This window comes from Heterocephalus glaber, unplaced genomic scaffold (genome assembly GCF_053883595.1).
Source record: "Heterocephalus glaber isolate CG9 unplaced genomic scaffold, H.glaber_assembly_v1.0 deba00001444, whole genome shotgun sequence".
In the NCBI taxonomy this organism is placed as follows: domain Eukaryota; kingdom Metazoa; phylum Chordata; class Mammalia; order Rodentia; family Bathyergidae; genus Heterocephalus; species Heterocephalus glaber.
In genome coordinates, this window is record NW_028258297.1 from 24,767,333 (window position 1) to 24,785,398 (window position 18,066).

Sequence of the window (18,066 nt, forward strand, 5' to 3'; positions counted from 1 at the left end):
ATTGCTTCAAGGTTCAGTTTCTTAAATTAGAAAATGTAGAACTAGAAAATTATCAAATCTAGATCCTTTGACATACTGACGATAAAGGCAATTTTCCTTTCATTGAAGAGAATGTCATCTTGCATGTTTTATTTCTGCATTTCCCATCCCATACTTCTGAAGACCTATCTCTGTCTTCTCTACTTTCTTTATAACTAAGTCTACCCATCATTTCTATTCTACAATACAATCCTAAATCCCAAAGAATGTACAAGGCAACAAAGACATCCTGTACTGGGTTTAGTGTCCCCCCAAAAATTCATGTCTACCCAAAACCTCAATGGCCCATATAACTGGAAATAGAATCTTTACCCATGAGGTCATACTGGATTAGGGTAACCCTAAATCCAGTGACTAGTCCTCTTCTAAGAGGGCCATGTGAAGACACAGAGACCCACAGGACATAAGCCCACGCAAAGATGGAGGCAGAGGCGGAGACGTGCTGCCACAAGCCAAGGGCCCCAACACTTCCAGCAGCCACCAGAAGCTGGGAAGCGTTCTTCTCCAGAGGCCTCAGGTGGAGCCTGGCCCAGTCAACAACTTGGTGCTGGACTCGGAGAATCCAGAACTGTGAGATAATTAATTTCTGCTGTTTTAAGATACTACCAGTTGATGGTATTGTGTTCCAGCAGTTGTAGGAATGAGCACACACCACAGCAAGTTTCAACAGCAAGGCCTCATAAGAGGAGGCAAGCGAGCACCTGTAGGGAGGACCCAAAGCCTTGCTCTTGTCTACGAAAGGATCTCATGTACTTCTGTACCTCCTGCCCTTCACAATGGCCACTTTGCTTTTGGGGGTTTGGGGTTTTATTTTGCTCTTTTATGGGGCTGGAGATTGAACCCAGGTCCTCTCACGTGCTACACAAGATCTCTAGCACTGAGCTATATTCTCAGCCCTTGGGCAGTGGTTTCCAACCTGTTTGGAAACCAGACCCCAGGTCAGAGACCGCTGCCTATAAAAAAGTTCAGATATCCTCCAGGGTAACTCCAGTCACTCCTGACCCCCCAGTGGTACCCCAATCCAACTTCAACTTGCTTCTGAAGTTCACCAGTAAGCTGAATCAACAACCACCATCCATCGGCTCAGAGATAAACTTGCTGTCCATCCAGAGCTGCCCTGAGGTCCCATCAGTCTCCATGTCTGTGGAGAGTCAGCTCCAAGCGGTGGGCACAATATGTAAGTCACAAGTACGGCCCCACTCAACTACCTGCCTGAGTTTCTACCCCTTTCTCCTTTTCTTTTTCTGTGTCCTGACTCCTCTAATTTACCTTTCAAATGTAGCATAATGAACAGCAATGAAATTCATAAGAAACTAAATAAGCCATGTGCTATATTTTGTATTTCTATTCACAAACCCCAATATCCACAGGGTTCATCTTATCAGGATGTATCTGGAGTAGAAAGCACCCTATTTATTCAAGTAGTACTGGGGATTGAACCTTGAGCACTCTACCAATAAGCAATATCCTCACCCCTTTTAGGGAGAGGTCTTGCTAAGTTGCCCAGGCTGACCTTGAACTTGCAATCCTCCTGCCTCAGCCTCCCGAGTCCTGGGATTACAGGTGTGCACCACCACACCAGGCTCACCTGTATATTTAAAAAGTTCTGCATGAAATGGATCAGCCTGGGACAACCACAGAGAATGTTACTGCCTTGTAATTTTCTCACAAAATACTGCAACTTTTAGAACATACTTTCCTTCAAGATGCACATGGAAAGTTTCTCTTCTTCCCAACTTCATTCCCAATCTTAACCCTTCCCAGGTGGAATCTTTCTCCCTGGCTCTGCCAATCCAGATACATTCTCTTCTAAAAAAATTGATAAAGAGTCAACAAAAATTACCCGGCATCTTCCGTGTGGAAAACTCCTCAGAACACAAGACTGTCTGTGGCTGGGAAGCTGAAAGCTGAGTTCCAGCAACCCTCCCGTCCCAGCCAGGCCTCCAGCACCAGCCAGTGAGGACTTCTCGCCAGCTCAGCGTGGGCACTGGTGACAGTGGACGGGAGCAGCCTCAGCACTGCCCCACTGCTGACACACTGATTTTACTCACACCCATGGGGGACAGGAGACCACGTGTCAAACCACCCTTCCTAACCACAGACTTGACTTGCAATCGGGGAGTGAATCTATTTAGGATCTAAAGATGTTTATGGTCCTACTGATGGGATCTGCTCCATCCTCAAGAAAAACACAGCCTCCTTTTAAGGACTTCTCCTTCGAAGCTATCCATCATACCTGTTCCTTTGTTGAATTTTAAAGTCATACTATAATGTTTAGCTTTATTAAAAACAACCAATAAATGAACCACTTCACCACCACTGTCACGTTCTTACCTATTTTTGGGGGGACAAGGTGTTGCTAATTCATTAAATTGCCCAGGCAAGACTCAAACTTGCAATCCTGGCCAGGCGTGGTGGTGCACACCTGTAATCCCAGCACTCGGGAGGCTGAGGCAGGAGGATCACTGTGAGTTCAAGGTCGGCCAGACACATAGAGACCCTGCCTTAAGATAAACAAAACAAAACAAGCCTTGCAATCCTCCTCCAGTGCTGGGGTTACAAGCATGCACCACTATACCTTGGAGCAAGATCTTACTTAAATCTAAAAAGCCCTTTCATATCAAGGTCTCCAAGAAGTCTAAATCTTTTTAAAATAATATTGTCTTACATCGAGCCCAAACAAAACACAAGCTAAGTTACATAAATACCACCTGTGAATGTTCAATTGTCTTTGCATTAGTGACTGGCCGTGTGCTTCATCACTCACATCCTTGACCTGCAGCTGAAAAAGGCACAAGGTCTGTGTGAAGTGACAGAGGGGCAGGACCGCTCATGTCACCAGCAAGGAACTGAAGATGAAGAACGGCGAGTCCTGCCATTGGTGCTGTAAAGCTCATGCAGCAGCGATGACACCCAACGCTCAGAGGGGTGGGCAGTTTCTGGGCGTGATTCCCACAGATTCCGCTGTGAGGAGCTCCGGTGGAGGAGGCGTTTCATTCTCCTCTCTGATCCCTGCTTACAGACAGAGCAGGACACGAGTCCCTGTGACAGTGACTAGCGGCCTTTCCGCTTCTTCATCTTCCCTCCGGCCACCTTGTTCCGGACTCCAATGGCGCCCTCCATGTCATCGTTGTCTCCGGCATCCTCTCGAGAGCGTTTCTTCTTTTCACCATGTTCCCTTAACTCCTGCAGGAGGCAGAAAGGATCCAACTGACAGTGAGTCACCTTCACCTCGGGTGAAGTCCCTCCCCTTCAGGTCAGGGGAAAACTCCCTGAGAAACTCCCCAGCCCCTGATCTGGGAAAGGAGTGGGACGCAACTCCCACTGTGCAAACATGTCAGCCTTATTAGTGAGCAGAGCATAAAGTAAAACAACAGGCCATTACTTCCACATGACAGACTGGCAAAGATGTAAGACACACAGGGAAGGGAAATAAACAAAGTGCTACTGTACCTAGATGCACCAACTCCCCAGTGAATGTATTCATCATGTACCACAAACATGTACGAATAAAGATTAAGAAATTGAAAACAGAGAGAGGTAATAACCAGTATTAGTCAAGGAGTGGCAAAATTTACCTCTAATTTGGCATTCTCTATAAATTCAACTTTTGTGCTTCTTGGCCTAAGAATTCTACCTCTAGGAATGTAAGAAAACAAGTATCCAAAACTACACATATTAGGATGTTCAACACAATACTAGTTAAAATTTAAAAAGCTGGAAAAAAGAACAAACATCCATCAGTGTGGATCACATTACATGTGTGTGATGGAATTCCTTGCAGCCATCAAGACGTGGTCCCAGGGGAGGGGAGGGGAAGGTTAGGAGTGTGAAAGTGGGGACATAGAGAAAGGATCACAGCCCGGTATGGTGGCACACATCTGTCATCTCAGCACTTCAAGAGGCTGAGGCAGGAGGACTGCAAGTTTAAGCCTATCCTGGGCAACTCAGCCAGACCCTGTTTCAGAACATTTTTTAAAAAGCTGAGGATGCAGCTCCGTGTGAAGGTCCTGGGCTCAATACATATTCCACTTATGGCTAAAGAAAGAAAAATAGCCAAGTGCTACCAATAGTTCTCTATGGAGAGTTGTTTAGCTTTTCATTTACTACTTTTATTATTGTTGTTGTTTTGAGGCAGGGTCTCGCTATACATTCAGGCTGGCCTTGAACTCACTACCGCTCAGTCTGGCCTCAAACTTGTGGCGCTCCTCCTGCCTCACCCTCCCGAATGCTGGGATTACAGGCATGCACCACATGCCTGGCTTCATTTACTACTTTCAGCCTTTCTGTATTTTCTAAATTCCTTTTCTAATGCACAGGTAGCACTTTTATCAACAAAAATACCAAACAAAAAATTCCATGTGGACAGAGAAGTAAAATAAGCCTGCACCTCAGCTGCTCAGAAAGCAACCTGTGGGCAGCTTCTCCATCTCTCGGTCTAGAGCTCAGGAAGCAGAGAACACTCACTTCCAAAGGTTACTCTAGAATTTTCTCCTCCTGGCCAATGCTGCTCCTACCACTACTACTACTGAGGGTTATACCAGCTCTTCCAGAGCTCACCAAACACCACAGGTATTCAAGGCAAGGATTATTCCCAGTTAACGGTGAAGAACCGATCCTAAGGTCAAGCAAATCGTCCTTCCAAGCTCACAGCCCAGCAGCCAGGTCTTCCAAACTCAAGTCTGGCGAGTTTCTCATCACATATAACCCCGCACATGAGCGCTGGCTAAGAATGTGGTCACTCTGCTCAGACCCAGGTCCAAACGCTGACCCAGCCAGGGACTACATGGTCTCACTATCTACCTCTCTGCACCTTAGTTTTTGTGCATCTTAATCCTGGAATAAAACGATACCCAGCTTCTCAGGTTCTAATAAGGATTGATTTAACACAGTATCCAGTGCACAGTTAGCTTCGCCGCACAGAGGATGGCGAAAAGGACAGCAAGCTGCATACCATCCGGGCAAATCTCTGGGCTTCAGTCACACGTTCTGTCAGCATCATAACCTCGTCATCCTGCGTTGGGAAGACAGGCAGCTTCTTCCCAATTAAGTGCTCTATGCGCTGGAAGAGCTCCACGTCGTACCTGAGGAAGGGAAAGTGGCATGGCTTTGGTTGACTGACAGTACAGACAGCTGTCCATTCTCAAACTCTAAGTCACTCTACAATACAGTGCAGTATAAAGCCAGTATTAAACAATAAAGAACATAATCATGCTTTTCTAAATACTAATCAAAAGCAATCTTCAGGGCCTGAGATTTAGCTCAGTGGAGCATGCTTACCTCGAAAGCGCAAGGTCTTGAGTTCGATCCCCAGTATGGGGTGGGGGCCCATCTCTGTGCATGGCCTATTAGAAAATTATTCACAGTAGTCTTTTTTTTTGGTACCAGGGATTGAACTCGGGTCCTTGCGCTTGCGCAGCAGGTGACGAAACCACTGAGCTAAATCCCCGGCCCTATCCACAGTAGTCTTTATTCACAGAAAAGCCATGGGTACATAAAAATGTGTTCCTTAAAAGACAAAATCAGACATAGTTATTTCAGTACTTTCTAAATTGAGGGAAAGGTCACTACTCTCCAACTCTGGCCACTGGGAGAAACAACAGGTACCACTTTTCTTGTATAAAAACCAGGGTGAGGGCGTTTAAGTGACTGGCAAAGCAAACAGCAGAGCCAAGTTCCAAGTCAGTCTGCTCTCTGGCGCTCCCCCAGCATTCTAGTCTGCTCTCCACACTGCTACACCCAGTGCTGATTTACTTACTGTGTGACAAAAGTAATGGCCTTCCCTGAGCGCCCGGCTCTGGCTGTTCGACCTACTCGGTGAATGTAATCCTGCAGCAAAATGGATGAATACATTCAGGTTACATGGATTATATGCAAACAACTACGTATGCAGTCTTGCTGTAAATCTATGAAAGAAAACAGGCCAGGCACTCTGAGAGGCTAAGACAGAAGGACTGCAATTAAGTCTAGCCTGGGCAGCTTAGTGAGACCCTGCAAAGGCCCTCGGCTCAATCCCAGTACCACACACACAAAAAAACCAGACAAATCTATAAAGCATATTTCCATGGTTAGAGGCAACATGATAAAGAGCTACACGCCAGCTACAGTTTTATCTGCAAACAACATAACTTCCCTGAACCTTGGTTTCTATTTATAAAGTAGGGACAGAGATACATGCCCAAACATAAAGGGTGCTGGGAAAATCAAATGAGACAGAACCTTATCTATGCAGTTAAATATGAAGCCAAGAGGTACACAGTTCTCAAGCGGGGGTGACTGTGTCATCCCCAGGGGACATCTGGCAATGTCTGGAAACATTTCTGGCTGTCACGCTGGCAGAGTATGTGACACTGTCATCTAGTGAGCAGAGAAGAGGGAGGCTACATGCAAGGAACAGCCCCACAACACAGAATTCATAGCCCCAAAGCGGCGATGGTGCCAAAGCTGAGAAACCCTGAGATTCACTAGGAACCAAACACTGTCACTGCTCAAGAAGAGACTGACACAGATCAGAATCTGCCCCCCTGAATGAGCACATCCAGTAACTAACTCTCCTTGGCCACCTTCACTCACATTTACTGGCGTTACATACATGGTCCTGAGCAAGACGGTAAGAATAAATAAACAAGGCCTTCCTTAGGCTTTGATACTTAACTAATTTCAGGACAAAGACTGTTTTCATTAAGAAAACATGTAAGAAATAAACTTTTAGAGACTAGAATGTCCGGCTAGCAACAGGACCCACCTTGGAATGAGTCGGAATATCAAAGTTGACAACTACATCTACATGAGGGATGTCCAAACCTCTGCTTGCAACGTCAGTGGCCAGAAGGATGGAACGAGCCTTGGCCTTAAATTTATTAAGGGATCCCAGACGCTTGCTCTGAAATGATGAAAAAGAAATGAGAACTCTCTAATAGGTGGGATCTAAGAGAGAGGACAGGAAAGTAGAAGGGGACTATTAGAGAAGGGAAAGGGTGTAGGGATAAAGGGGGTGGATATTACCAAAATACATGCATTGAAACCAAATATTAATGGGCACTAATAATAAAAGGGAAAAGAAATGGGAAACATTTTAATCTTGCAAAACAAGGAATCTTGGAATGCAAAACATACAAAATAGACACATTAAACACAAGAACCAAGAGAGAACATTTTTTAGAGTTTTTTCCCTTTAAGTCCAAAATGGAGCTTCACAAGTCACAAGAAATAGAGAAGCAATAAAAAATATTTAACAATTAGGCTACAAGTAATAATACAAAATAGATCAGGCCCTTATTACCCATGGTACCCTGTTTCCTGCTACCTTGCTGTGGTGTAAGCAGAGTTCTTTCTGCAGGTTTTCTTCTAAATAAAAACACTGCAGGAATGCCAAAGACAGCAGTGTTTGCACTACTGATTTAATTAGTGTGGTGCCAACATCAGTGACAGTTAATGAGATCTGAGGCTCTTGAAGTGTGGTTAGTTGTTGTCTATGTAGTCCAGTGTGGTGGCGCAAGCCTGTGATCCTAACATGCAGGAGGCTGAGGCAGGAGGATCACCAAAAGTTTGAGGCCAGCCTAAACTATATAGCCAGATCCTGTCTCAAAAACACCCCCTTCCTCCCCAAAAAGTTGTGTGTCTCACTTTGGGCCATTGGGAGGTTTTTGGAAAAGCAGTTTTTTTGGTTTTGTGCTCAGTTTTTTCTCCATGTGTGACCTAGAAACTCAGCTGTTCCCTTTTCTATGTTTCTCCATTATGCCCCGAAGAAGCATTTAGTAAAACTATTGGAATATTTTGCTCATTATATTTGTAGATCTTATGAAATCTCTGGGATTTTGTCTTCTGGATTTAAAATTTAGGGCAGTTTCTCAGGGAATGGGAATCAATAATTGCACTGAACTGCTCATTGTGGTTTGTAACCCTGTGATCAAATCTGTTTAATGTGCGCAAGTCTCTTCCAGTCCTTGAATGAAAATGGTTACCAGAATAGGGGAGTTATTATAATCTGTGAGGTTTAGACATTTTTTTCAATAAAAATATTATGTACTTTAAAAAAAAGAGATTGTTTAACACGACAGAAACATAATTGGAAAGTAATTTATTAAAAGTCTTTAGAGACCAAAGAATCACTATTACCACTAAGGCTAAATAAATCAACGTAAGAGCTTGCAAACAAGACAACTACCTATAAAATACTCTAATTTGTGCCTCTTCTTGTTCTGATAAAGGAAAGCAAGCTTTCAGAGCAATACTTCAAAGCCGGCATTAACGCTGTATGTCCTCAGTGGACAACTCTGCTACTATAAGATGAGCTACCATTCCATGGCCAGTGATGCCGAAGAACCCTTACCTGACTCATCTGTCCATGGAGGGGAATGGCTGTGAATCCGAGATTTCGGAGTAGCAGAGCTGTTCTCTGAGTGTTGTTACAGGTGCTACAGAATATCATAAAGGAGTTTCCGGCCAGTTCATTTAGAATGTAAACGAGGTAAGTATCCTAAATTACAAACCCAAAACAAAACATGTAATCCAACCAGAAAGGGATGGAGACCTGATATACACATTTAAGGAAAGATTAAGCCTATACAGGTGCTTCTCAATCATCCACCTTTGTTGAGACAGGGCCTTGCTGTGTAGCCCAGGTTGGCTTTGAACTCAGGTGATCCTTCTGCCTCAGCCTTCTGAGCACTGGGATTACAGAAGTGCACTACCACGCCCGGGAGCTTTGCACTTCTTAACCAGTACTGTGCCCTGTGTGCAAGTCATGTGCCCCAACCCAGGCTGAGGTCTCGCCCTGGGAGAGCAGAGCTCAGCAACCAGAAGTCCTGATATTAAAGCACAAATTTAGCGACTCCTTTTACCAAAAAAAAAAGGAAGGAAGGAAGGAAGAAAGGCAGGAAGGGAAGAGGGAAGGAAGGAGGGAGGAGAGTGAGAAAGAGGGAAAATACACATAATAAGCTAAGGAAAAACTCCCTCGAGGATGGGGCTGGGAAGTAATGATATCATTACATCAGGACTTCAACTCTGTGGTTTAATTCGCTGTGAATTCCTGGAACGTCTGGCTTATCTGCAATAAGTACAAACACAACAGGCAGCCTAAAGCAAACAGAGGGAACTCTACCTTTATCACACTCTCAGCTATTCAAAGAGTTGACACATGTTCAGATGCTTTGGTGAGAAAAGGGAGAGGCAGGAATGATCAAAGTACACACTTTACCTTGAATTTAGAGGGAATAAAAAGATAATACTGTTGTAATTTCTCAACTGTCTGGTATTTGGAAGAAACAGCACATTTCACAGGATTCTTCAGAGCCGCTCGCTGAAGTTTTTGCACCTAAAGAAAGAAAAACAAGAATAGTAAACTATTTCCTAAATGTTCTGTCTTTATTTTTAAGTATTTTTACTACTGTTTTTATGTATTAATTCTTATAAAGAAGGAAACAGAAAAGCAAATTTCACCTTCTTGGTCATGGTAGCAGAGAACAGAAATGTCTTCCGGTCTCGGGGAATCACTTTCAAGATTTTGTCCACCTGAGGTACAAAGAGGAAAGGGTGCCGAGGTGACAGGTGACCAGATACCCACAAATCTGCACAGTGAAGGAGGTGCAGACTGAGAAACTCAACACACCACTGTGGGATGTGGGACTCAAAAGTCAGTTCAGTTCAGCTAGAATGTACTATTTACCGTTTCAGATGCCCTTAAGAAATATCATAATGCCATTCAGATAAAAAGGAGTTTAAATTAGTAGATTAAAGCTAAGCTAAGAGAAAGACCAAGAGTAACAATAGCAATGATGAGTGGGTTATCAAAGAAAAAGAAGGCACTGCAAGGTGTACAGAGAGGTCTAAATTAAAGGTGTGAAAAGAAACTCTGACCTTAGAGGGAGGAAGGAAGTACAAAGGGTTGTAAATCAATGTGGTTTAGGTGAAGCAAGATTGACCACTGCCCCTTATGTCTGTGCATTTTGTTTCACTTTTCTATGTATATAGTTGTATATAAAGGACAAAGGAGTCCTAATTTACATCTAGTCTTTCTAGATGTTAAAGAGGTTGCCAGTGTATGACAGTAGAATTAGTAAACTAACATGTTGTATACACCTTTGTGTTAAAATTCATTAGAATGTTCTTAAAACCACTTAGTAAGTGAAATTGTTAAAGCCCCCTGTAAGTATTACATATCCATATATCTGTCCCCTGGGTTAAAAAAGATGGAAAGGGGAAAGGGCTCTAGACAAGAGTGCTCCTATTTGGATGATACTTTAAAATTTAGCCTTTGTTAAGTATATGTGTGCAATTTACTCAATGCCATTATACATGTGAGACATTTTAAGTTCTTACTGGAAACATCTAGTCTTTCTAGATGTTTAAAGTTCATGGGCCGGGGATTTAGCTCAGTGATGCCACCGCCTGCCTCGCAAGTGCTAGGTCCCGAGTTCGATCTCCGATACCAAAATTAAAAAATAAAATAAACTTCACACATGTAGAAGTCACAGACTAATATAATGCGCTTTAAATATTTTTTATTACTTCACAGGAATGGTTGTATTTTGAGAATGGAACTGTCAAACTTGATGTCTTGGAGAGTGTGCTGGCTATTCATGGGGAGCAGGAGGGGAAGTATGCAGAGAGGGAGGTTTATGTGAGTTCAGACTGTCTTGCTGTTGGTTCTATATGTACATGTTAGTTAATATTGCTGGGTATTAAAGGATAAGTTTTACTGCCCAAATTATGTTAGAAATAGCAAAGTAGTTTTTAGGAAGAACTGTCTTCTGGAAGTGACCTTTGTTACAGCCACCTCTTGGAGCTAGATGTGGTCCTAAACTTAAGTCGCTGAAGTGAAGAGGGAAAAGGGTGAGTGAGGGTGTTAAGAGCTCTTTGCTAGATCTCCATATCTGGAAGATGATTTTAAATTATAACCATAGGCCTGTGGGTGCATATTTGGTAAAGTACTTGGACGTATTGTGCACAAAGTTCGTACTCTATTGCACAGCATCTAAGCTTTATAGATGTCGGGGGGTGGCAATGTACCATAAAAACTAGAGGTAGTGAATTAGACAACATTTAAAGTGTCTTTGTTATAATTCATAAAAAAGATGCATCTTGGACTTGGAATTGTTATAACACTTCTAGCCAGTATGTATCAGGATTTGTCGTTAGGCTGGTAGCAGAGGAACAGAAATAAGCACACAGAGAGATGTTAGCAAAGTGTTCAGATTTAAATTTTGGTGAAAGGAATCAAAATGTGTAGAAATACATTAATAATTCAGTGGGAATATGCCTTCTTGCTAATATCTTAATAGAGATCTGATAACTCTCAGATACATGGCTTGGTGTACTCTGTTGCTTTATGTTTCATTTTAAATTGAGCATTAAGGAAATGCAGTATTGTAATTTAACTTTGCCAATACTTCTATATAGAAGCCTGTTGCCATTTTTATCGTCAGTGAAATTTTTGTTCCCAAGAAAGGCAGGATTATTTATTCTAACAGATTGAGTTGATGTAATGTGTTCTTAGTTATCAAAAATACTCTTGTAGCTTTGGGTTTTGAATTGATGAATATTCATGATGTGTAGAAAAGCATAGCACACACTGTACAAACTCAGTCACACAAAATGACATGTTGTATATGTACACACAGGACCTAGAACAAATCCAGCTAAGCTGCTTATGATTGCGAATGACTTTGTTCTTTGCTTGTGTTTTTGTTTCCTGTAATGCACATATTAACTTTAAATAAATAAAAATTTTAGAAACTCAAAAAAAACCCAAAAAACTCTGACCTTGACATTTCTTATCTCATCTCTGAAATGCTGAGGCCCTGACAGCAGGAAGGAAGAGCACCAAGCATGGAAAAGGGTGGCAGAGATGCTGAAATTAACTGAGACTGATACAGAACTTTCCATAAAGAGGGGGTCAGCCAGCTGTGGTAGTGACACTTGTAATCTCAGTACTCTGGGAGGGTAAGGCAGGAGGATTACAAGTTTTAGCCCAGCCTGAGCAAAATAAAAAACAAAAAAAAGTGCTGAGGATGTAGCTCTGTGCGAAGGTCCTGGGTTCAATCTCCCATAGTTCAAAACACAAAACCAAAAAAACTGTGGGAGCAAGGAGCCAAATTTATCTTTTTTTTTCCCCCAGTATTGGGGATCAAACTCAGGATCTTATGCTTTCAAGGCAGGCACGGCACTACTGAGCTAAATCCCCAGCCCAAGGAACCAAATTTAGAAACAGGAAATTTGAGATGGTCTAGGAAGAAGAAAGAAATCCAGAACTCACTTCTGTCTCAAAATCCATGTTCAGTATCCGGTCTGCTTCATCCATGACCAAGTATTTGAGAGCTCTTAAATTGAAACCTTTTGTATTTTCCAAGTGGTCAATCAATCGACCAGGAGTTGCTACCAAGAAAGGGTGAGGAAAAAGACAATGTTTCAGAACCAGAACAAAAAGAAAGTGATCCACCACTCCCACACAACCCCCCAAAATTAAGAAATTAAAAAAATAAACAAGGTTACAAAAACCTGTTCCTCAAAGTCTTTCCTCCCCATACAGGTAGATTTTCTCCCATTCACCACTTTCAGTGTCTCTTCCCTTCCTCAATTACTCACCTATTACTACATGTGGTTTTTTTGCCAAGGCCAAAGACTGGGACATTGAATCAATTCCACCTACAATCACAGCTACAGAAATCAAAAAAGAACAGAAAAGACATCCTTAACTTTCTCCATAGATCACTGATCATCTTTTAAAGTCTATACTGTATCTCTACTTACACTTGCTCTCCCTCACTAGTAATGCTTTTCCCAAAGCTGAGATACAACATCAGCTCCTAAGTCAGTAAAGGTTGCCAACACTTTCTTCCCCTCTCCTCTCTGACTTATTCTCCACCTGCAGGGACACCCCAGGACTCCTCTCCTCTTCAGCACTTACCACACTGCACTCCAATGGAGGACCCCAGGGCTTCAAACTGCTCTGAGATCTGAAAGGCCAGCTCCCGGGTTGGGGTGAGAACCAGGGCAAACAAGCGCTGGGGCGTGTCCAGCAGTGCATTCAGAATGGGCAAAGCAAAGGCCCCTGTTTTTCCAGAACCAGTTTCTGCCAGCCCAATGATATCACGACCTAGAAGAAAAAGAAACACCAAATACAAAGAAATTCCCTCTGAGCTCTTCAACAACATGATGCTAGGCATAAAGTAGCTGGTGAAGAAATACTTGACGAATTAGGGACCAGGGAAGACTGAATAATGAGAAAAGATAAGGTTTCTGTCCTAGACAAACTCAAAATCCAATGGTGAGATAGACAAATGCACAAATAGGTTACCATGTGTATCCTAGAGGATACAGCAAGAACACAAGGGAAGGAGTAACTACTGCCCGAAAGAGCCAGGCCTGCCGATGTGGGGCGGGAGTTGAACCTGAAGTGAGCAGGGGAAGGAAGGGTACAGGATGCCGCTTTACGAACAGCATGAGAGAGAAATGCAGTGTGGCCTCCGGAGGAGCACTGGTGTTACAGGGAGGGAGAAGGATCAGGCTAGACAGGAAGCTCATAGGCCATGCCGGGGTTCTGATAAGCAGGGAATTTCGTGATCAATGTTTCTGTGGTACTGAGAATCAAACCTTGTAAGGCCATGGGAATAGCTTCAATCTGGATCTTGGTGGGCTTTGTCCATCCCAACTGGTCACAAGCTTCACACAAGACATCTGTCACGCCCTTAGAATTAAGAAAAATACACCTCAGCAAAGAACACCACATCCCCACCTCCCCCGTTTTGGGGGTTATTCCTGGGTTTTGCCACAGGGTCTTCCTATGTAGTCCAGCTGGCTTTCAACTCAGTGTGTAGCCCAGGCTGGCCTCGAACCCACCGTGATCCTCCTGCCTCAGCCTCTCTAGTCTCCCTCCTTTTCAAATGACTTTATTTGTGCCGTTCTGCAGGTGACAGGCAGAGCCCTTACACCTGATTTAAAAGGTCTGCACTGCGCACCTTATAGCCTCCCCTTTCTGAGTGCAGTGAGACAGCTGCTCAAGACTTAATTCTTTTTCATCAGAGACAAAGCCAAGCGCTCCACGTGCGTTATCTCATTTAATCATCACGACTCTGCCAGCTAAGTAATTACCCCAACGCTCGCGTGCGGGAACTGAGGCACAGAGAGACAACAACTTGCCTGGGTCAGAATTCAGACCCGGTTGGTTCCTTTGACTCCAAAGCTCCAGCTATAAAAAGATCGATTTCTGCAACCTTCTGGACGACACCAAACGTCGCCACACTCAAGTGGAGAAAAGGGCAAACAGGAGCTCTCAGGGGCCAGCAGTCCTGCAACCAAATCCTGAGCCGAAACCGAACTTCGGAAACTGCAGGAAACCTAAAGGAGGCCTGGAGATGCTTTTCTGCGGTACCAGACGGAATCTCAGGTGACTGAACCCTCCCAAGCCTACCCTCTACAGTCCAAAAGAGACATCGCCATCACCCATCCTCACCAGGTCCTTAAACGTTTTCGTTTCCTCCTCCACCGTGGGCTGGGGCTCTTCAGGAAGAGAATCGTGCTCCCCGGACGCCGCCATGTTCGTCGTCGGTTCCGGAAGTGGGTCGGTTGCGCGCAGGATGCTGGGAAATGTAGTTTCAGTTCTCCCCTGATGGCCTGGGTTTCGAGCGCCCCCTGCAGGCTAGATGGGGTTGTCAACAGTCAGCAGGCGAGTGTGGCTTTGCGGAAATACAATGCTTTGGTGGATCTAAGCCACTTGCACATGGCCAGAGGGTCTCCTTTCCACAGCGCTTTCCCTTCCTGCCTTCCCGTTATGGTCCCCGTTGCTCTAGCTCTAAACAGTTAAGTAGATCCATTTCACAATGGTATTCATTATTTCATTCATTTATTCAAAAATAGCGGTTGAGCATTTGCTAGGGCCCTACTCTCTCCGAGGGAGATAATAAATAAATGATGATAAGTGGTTGCAAATTGTGACGAGTGCTACGATGTAACAAATGTAAATGAAAGTGAGGAAGACCACCTGGTGAGAGAGAGTTGTAGGGATAACTGCAAGATGAGTCAGCCTCTCTGAGGCCATATTTGAGCTGAGTCTTCACGAAGGAGTAAGAGAAAGTCCTTGAAGGGCCCTGGAGATAGTTATTCCACACTGACAGAAGACCAAGTGCAAAGCCCTGAGGCCAGCAAGGCTAATCTGGAAAGCCATCAGTCACCAGTCAGCAAAGTACTGTACTCAGCTGGGGCCTCTGTGGTGAAGTCGCCTGAGTGGTCACTGCAACATTACTCCGGGAGGTGGTCAGTAGGAGGCAATGTGAAGTCCCTCACTGGAAGAGTGGGCAGTTAAAATGTGTACACAGCGAGCACCAGCATGCCCTTAGCAATATAGCTAGGTCTCAGAAACCTAAAGCATGAAGTATATCGTGCACATTTAAAACTATATGTCCATGTTCTGCTAGACCACATACAAACAGAAAATACACTTGAAACTTTTCAGAATGGTTATGTATGGAGGGAGAGGAATTGGATAAAAGTAGAAATTAGCAAATTAGAAATAAAAGAATGGGAGATGAAAGAGAATAAATATACAAGATAGAGGGAGTGTGCTTAGACCTGAGAATTGCGATGAACTCCACTCAATTGCCTGGAGTCCTTCCCACCTTCGTACCTGGAGAAGCCCTGATTTAGAAATCACATTGGTATTTTCAGCAACACTTGATCTTAGCCAAAAGGCTGAGAACTGATGATATTTTTAACAACAGAAAAGGTAGAGTGAGGTAGGGCACTGCAGTAAAAGCTACGGGGTTCAGAAGTTATTCTGAGTACAAGAAGAATTTTGAGCAGGAAATTGATATGCTCTGCATATTTAAAATATCACCCTAACACTACGTGGAGATAGATTATAGAGAAGAAAGCATGGGAAAGATAGACAATCTAAGAGACAAGAAGCAACCTTTTATTTCCCTGGCTCTTGGTATAAAATGTATGACCAAGATATGCTATCTGTGCATGCCAATAATCCCCAGCCCTCTAGGAGGCTGAGGCAGGCAGATGGTAAATTCGAATCCACCTGGACGGGCAGTCTAGCAACTTAGAGAGACCTTACCTCAAAAAACAAAATTTAAAAAGAGCTGGAGATGTAGCTCAGTATGAAGACAGTGTGTTCAATCCCCAGTGCCCCTCCTCAAATGTCCCTAGATGAAGTAAAACCTAGCAGGGTTGGGATCAGAGACCACGGCGGGCTAGGAAGGATTTCACTGAGTGGTTCTTTAGAGAAAGAAATTTTTTCCACCTTTGAGAAGACATGACGGAAGGGCAGGCTGAGATCTTTGGTCTTTTCATATTACTGTGTTTACATATACTTGTATATGTGTTTATATATACTTGCATATATTTATATATTATACACTGAGGCTACCAAAAATGCATACACACTTCATCAGTTCATTGTACTAATAAATGTCTGGAAACCAATGGCTGCTACTTGGAGCACCTCTTGTAAATGTAGAGGCCAAAGAACTTGTATTAATCTCATATCTCAATAAATTTATTATTAAAATATTTATGTTTTTCTTTATGTATACATTTGGGGGGCAGACTCTGTATGTTTATATACATGGTATGATCAAACAATATGGTACATGTCTAAAGTTTTAAAAATTCTTTACGGTAAAAGACATGTTGCGGCCTCGAGATCCTCCCCCTCCTGTGGGACACGCGGAACCCGTCGTCCTCACCGCTTTGTGGAGCCCGAGCTGGGCAGTCCTGGCTACCTTGTCCCGAATCACGTTCACCTTCCGAGGTCGTTTGACTTTGGGGGGAGGAGCCGGAAGTTGCTTGGGAGCAGATCCGGTGACTAAGGCGGGTGTGGACTCGCTGTCAGGTTTTGACTTCACAGAACCTGCCGTAAGCAATTGATCAAGGGGGATCATAAAATAGGGTGAACATTTCAATGTAAAATATCATGGGAAAAAGGCGCATTGCCATTCATCAAAATCCCTCACTTAGAACATACTCATCGCATCATTCTTGGCAATGTGCTTGTACTGTAACAGGTTGTTTTTTTCATTTAAAGATTCACTGTACCTTTCCATCAGCCCTGAAAGATTTTTGAAGATTGACGGCCGCTTTTAAAGGGAGCTGATTGAACCATTCAACTGGTATTATATTGTTTTAAATCCTTCCCGTGTTAGCCAAGCAGAGGTTTTCCCTGTCCTATTCCTGGATAATTCAGACGTGGGCTAATTTTAAGGCTTCCTCTGGTGCCAGTGTTCCTGGGGCATCAGGGCCCCAGAGATGTAGCATGCGATTCTGGGTGCAGGGCCTGCTGCGGAGGTCTGAGCCTTCAAGCAGCACCCGCCTGTGGCAGACAGGACTCAGGTAACACCCTGGGTGACCACAGGTGGCTTCCCAGGAGGAAGCCGGCCTCACCTGTTCCTGCCTCTTCCCACCCGGTCTGCAGTAGCTTGGGTATCTATATTCTGCTCACGGAAATAATAGAGGCCCACTCTAGTAACTGAGCCTTGACATATGCTGTATGGCATCTCAGACTGAAAATGACAGTGAATAGAATAAATGATGTTCTAGGATGTAAATAAAATATATAGGGAATGGGTCTAACCTAGAGTCAACAAGAAGCAGGAAATTCAAATGTTATGTGACAACCCTTGGGTAGAGAGCCACAAAGGCTAGGGTTTAAAGGTCAGTTCATTCTATGGACTGGGTCATAAAGGAAAAGGCAGCTTTGACTCATTTCCTGGTTGTTTCATATTCCTTTTTTTTAAGGCATGCACAGTTTTTAAAACACACATTACTAGGCACGGAGGGCTTTATGAAATTCCTTGGCAACACAGCTCCTATTGCCACAACAAAATACCCAGCAGCTGTAACACGGTAGTTATGCCACACTTCAACAGAGAAGTGTTAGATTTGGGTATCATAAATTTGAGGTCCAAATATGTGACACAAATAAATAAGAGATGAACTGTTCTCCCTGCTGGTCTGGACATGTCTCATCCTTGCTCAGCGTCTGTTGAATAGTTTTCCATTGATTCCTGAAATTCCCCATTCTGA

General features: G+C 43.7%; 1 protein-coding gene across 1 annotated transcript; it reads right to left on the bottom strand.

The window, feature by feature from the left end:
- Nucleotides 1-2,302: 2,302 nt before the first annotated feature.
- Ddx47 (DEAD-box helicase 47) lies at nucleotides 2,303-14,681 on the bottom strand. Its single transcript, XM_004845857.4, has 12 exons — nucleotides 14,492-14,681; nucleotides 13,633-13,726; nucleotides 12,947-13,135; nucleotides 12,625-12,696; nucleotides 12,296-12,414; nucleotides 9,481-9,552; nucleotides 9,239-9,355; nucleotides 8,372-8,518; nucleotides 6,785-6,922; nucleotides 5,798-5,868; nucleotides 4,994-5,123; nucleotides 2,303-3,225 (listed from the first exon to the last, which is right to left on the bottom strand). The coding sequence occupies exons 1-12, from the start codon at nucleotides 14,573-14,575 to the stop codon at nucleotides 3,094-3,096; spliced, it is 1,365 nt and encodes a 454-aa protein (XP_004845914.1). The 5' UTR covers nucleotides 14,576-14,681; the 3' UTR covers nucleotides 2,303-3,093.
- Nucleotides 14,682-18,066: the final 3,385 nt, after the last annotated feature.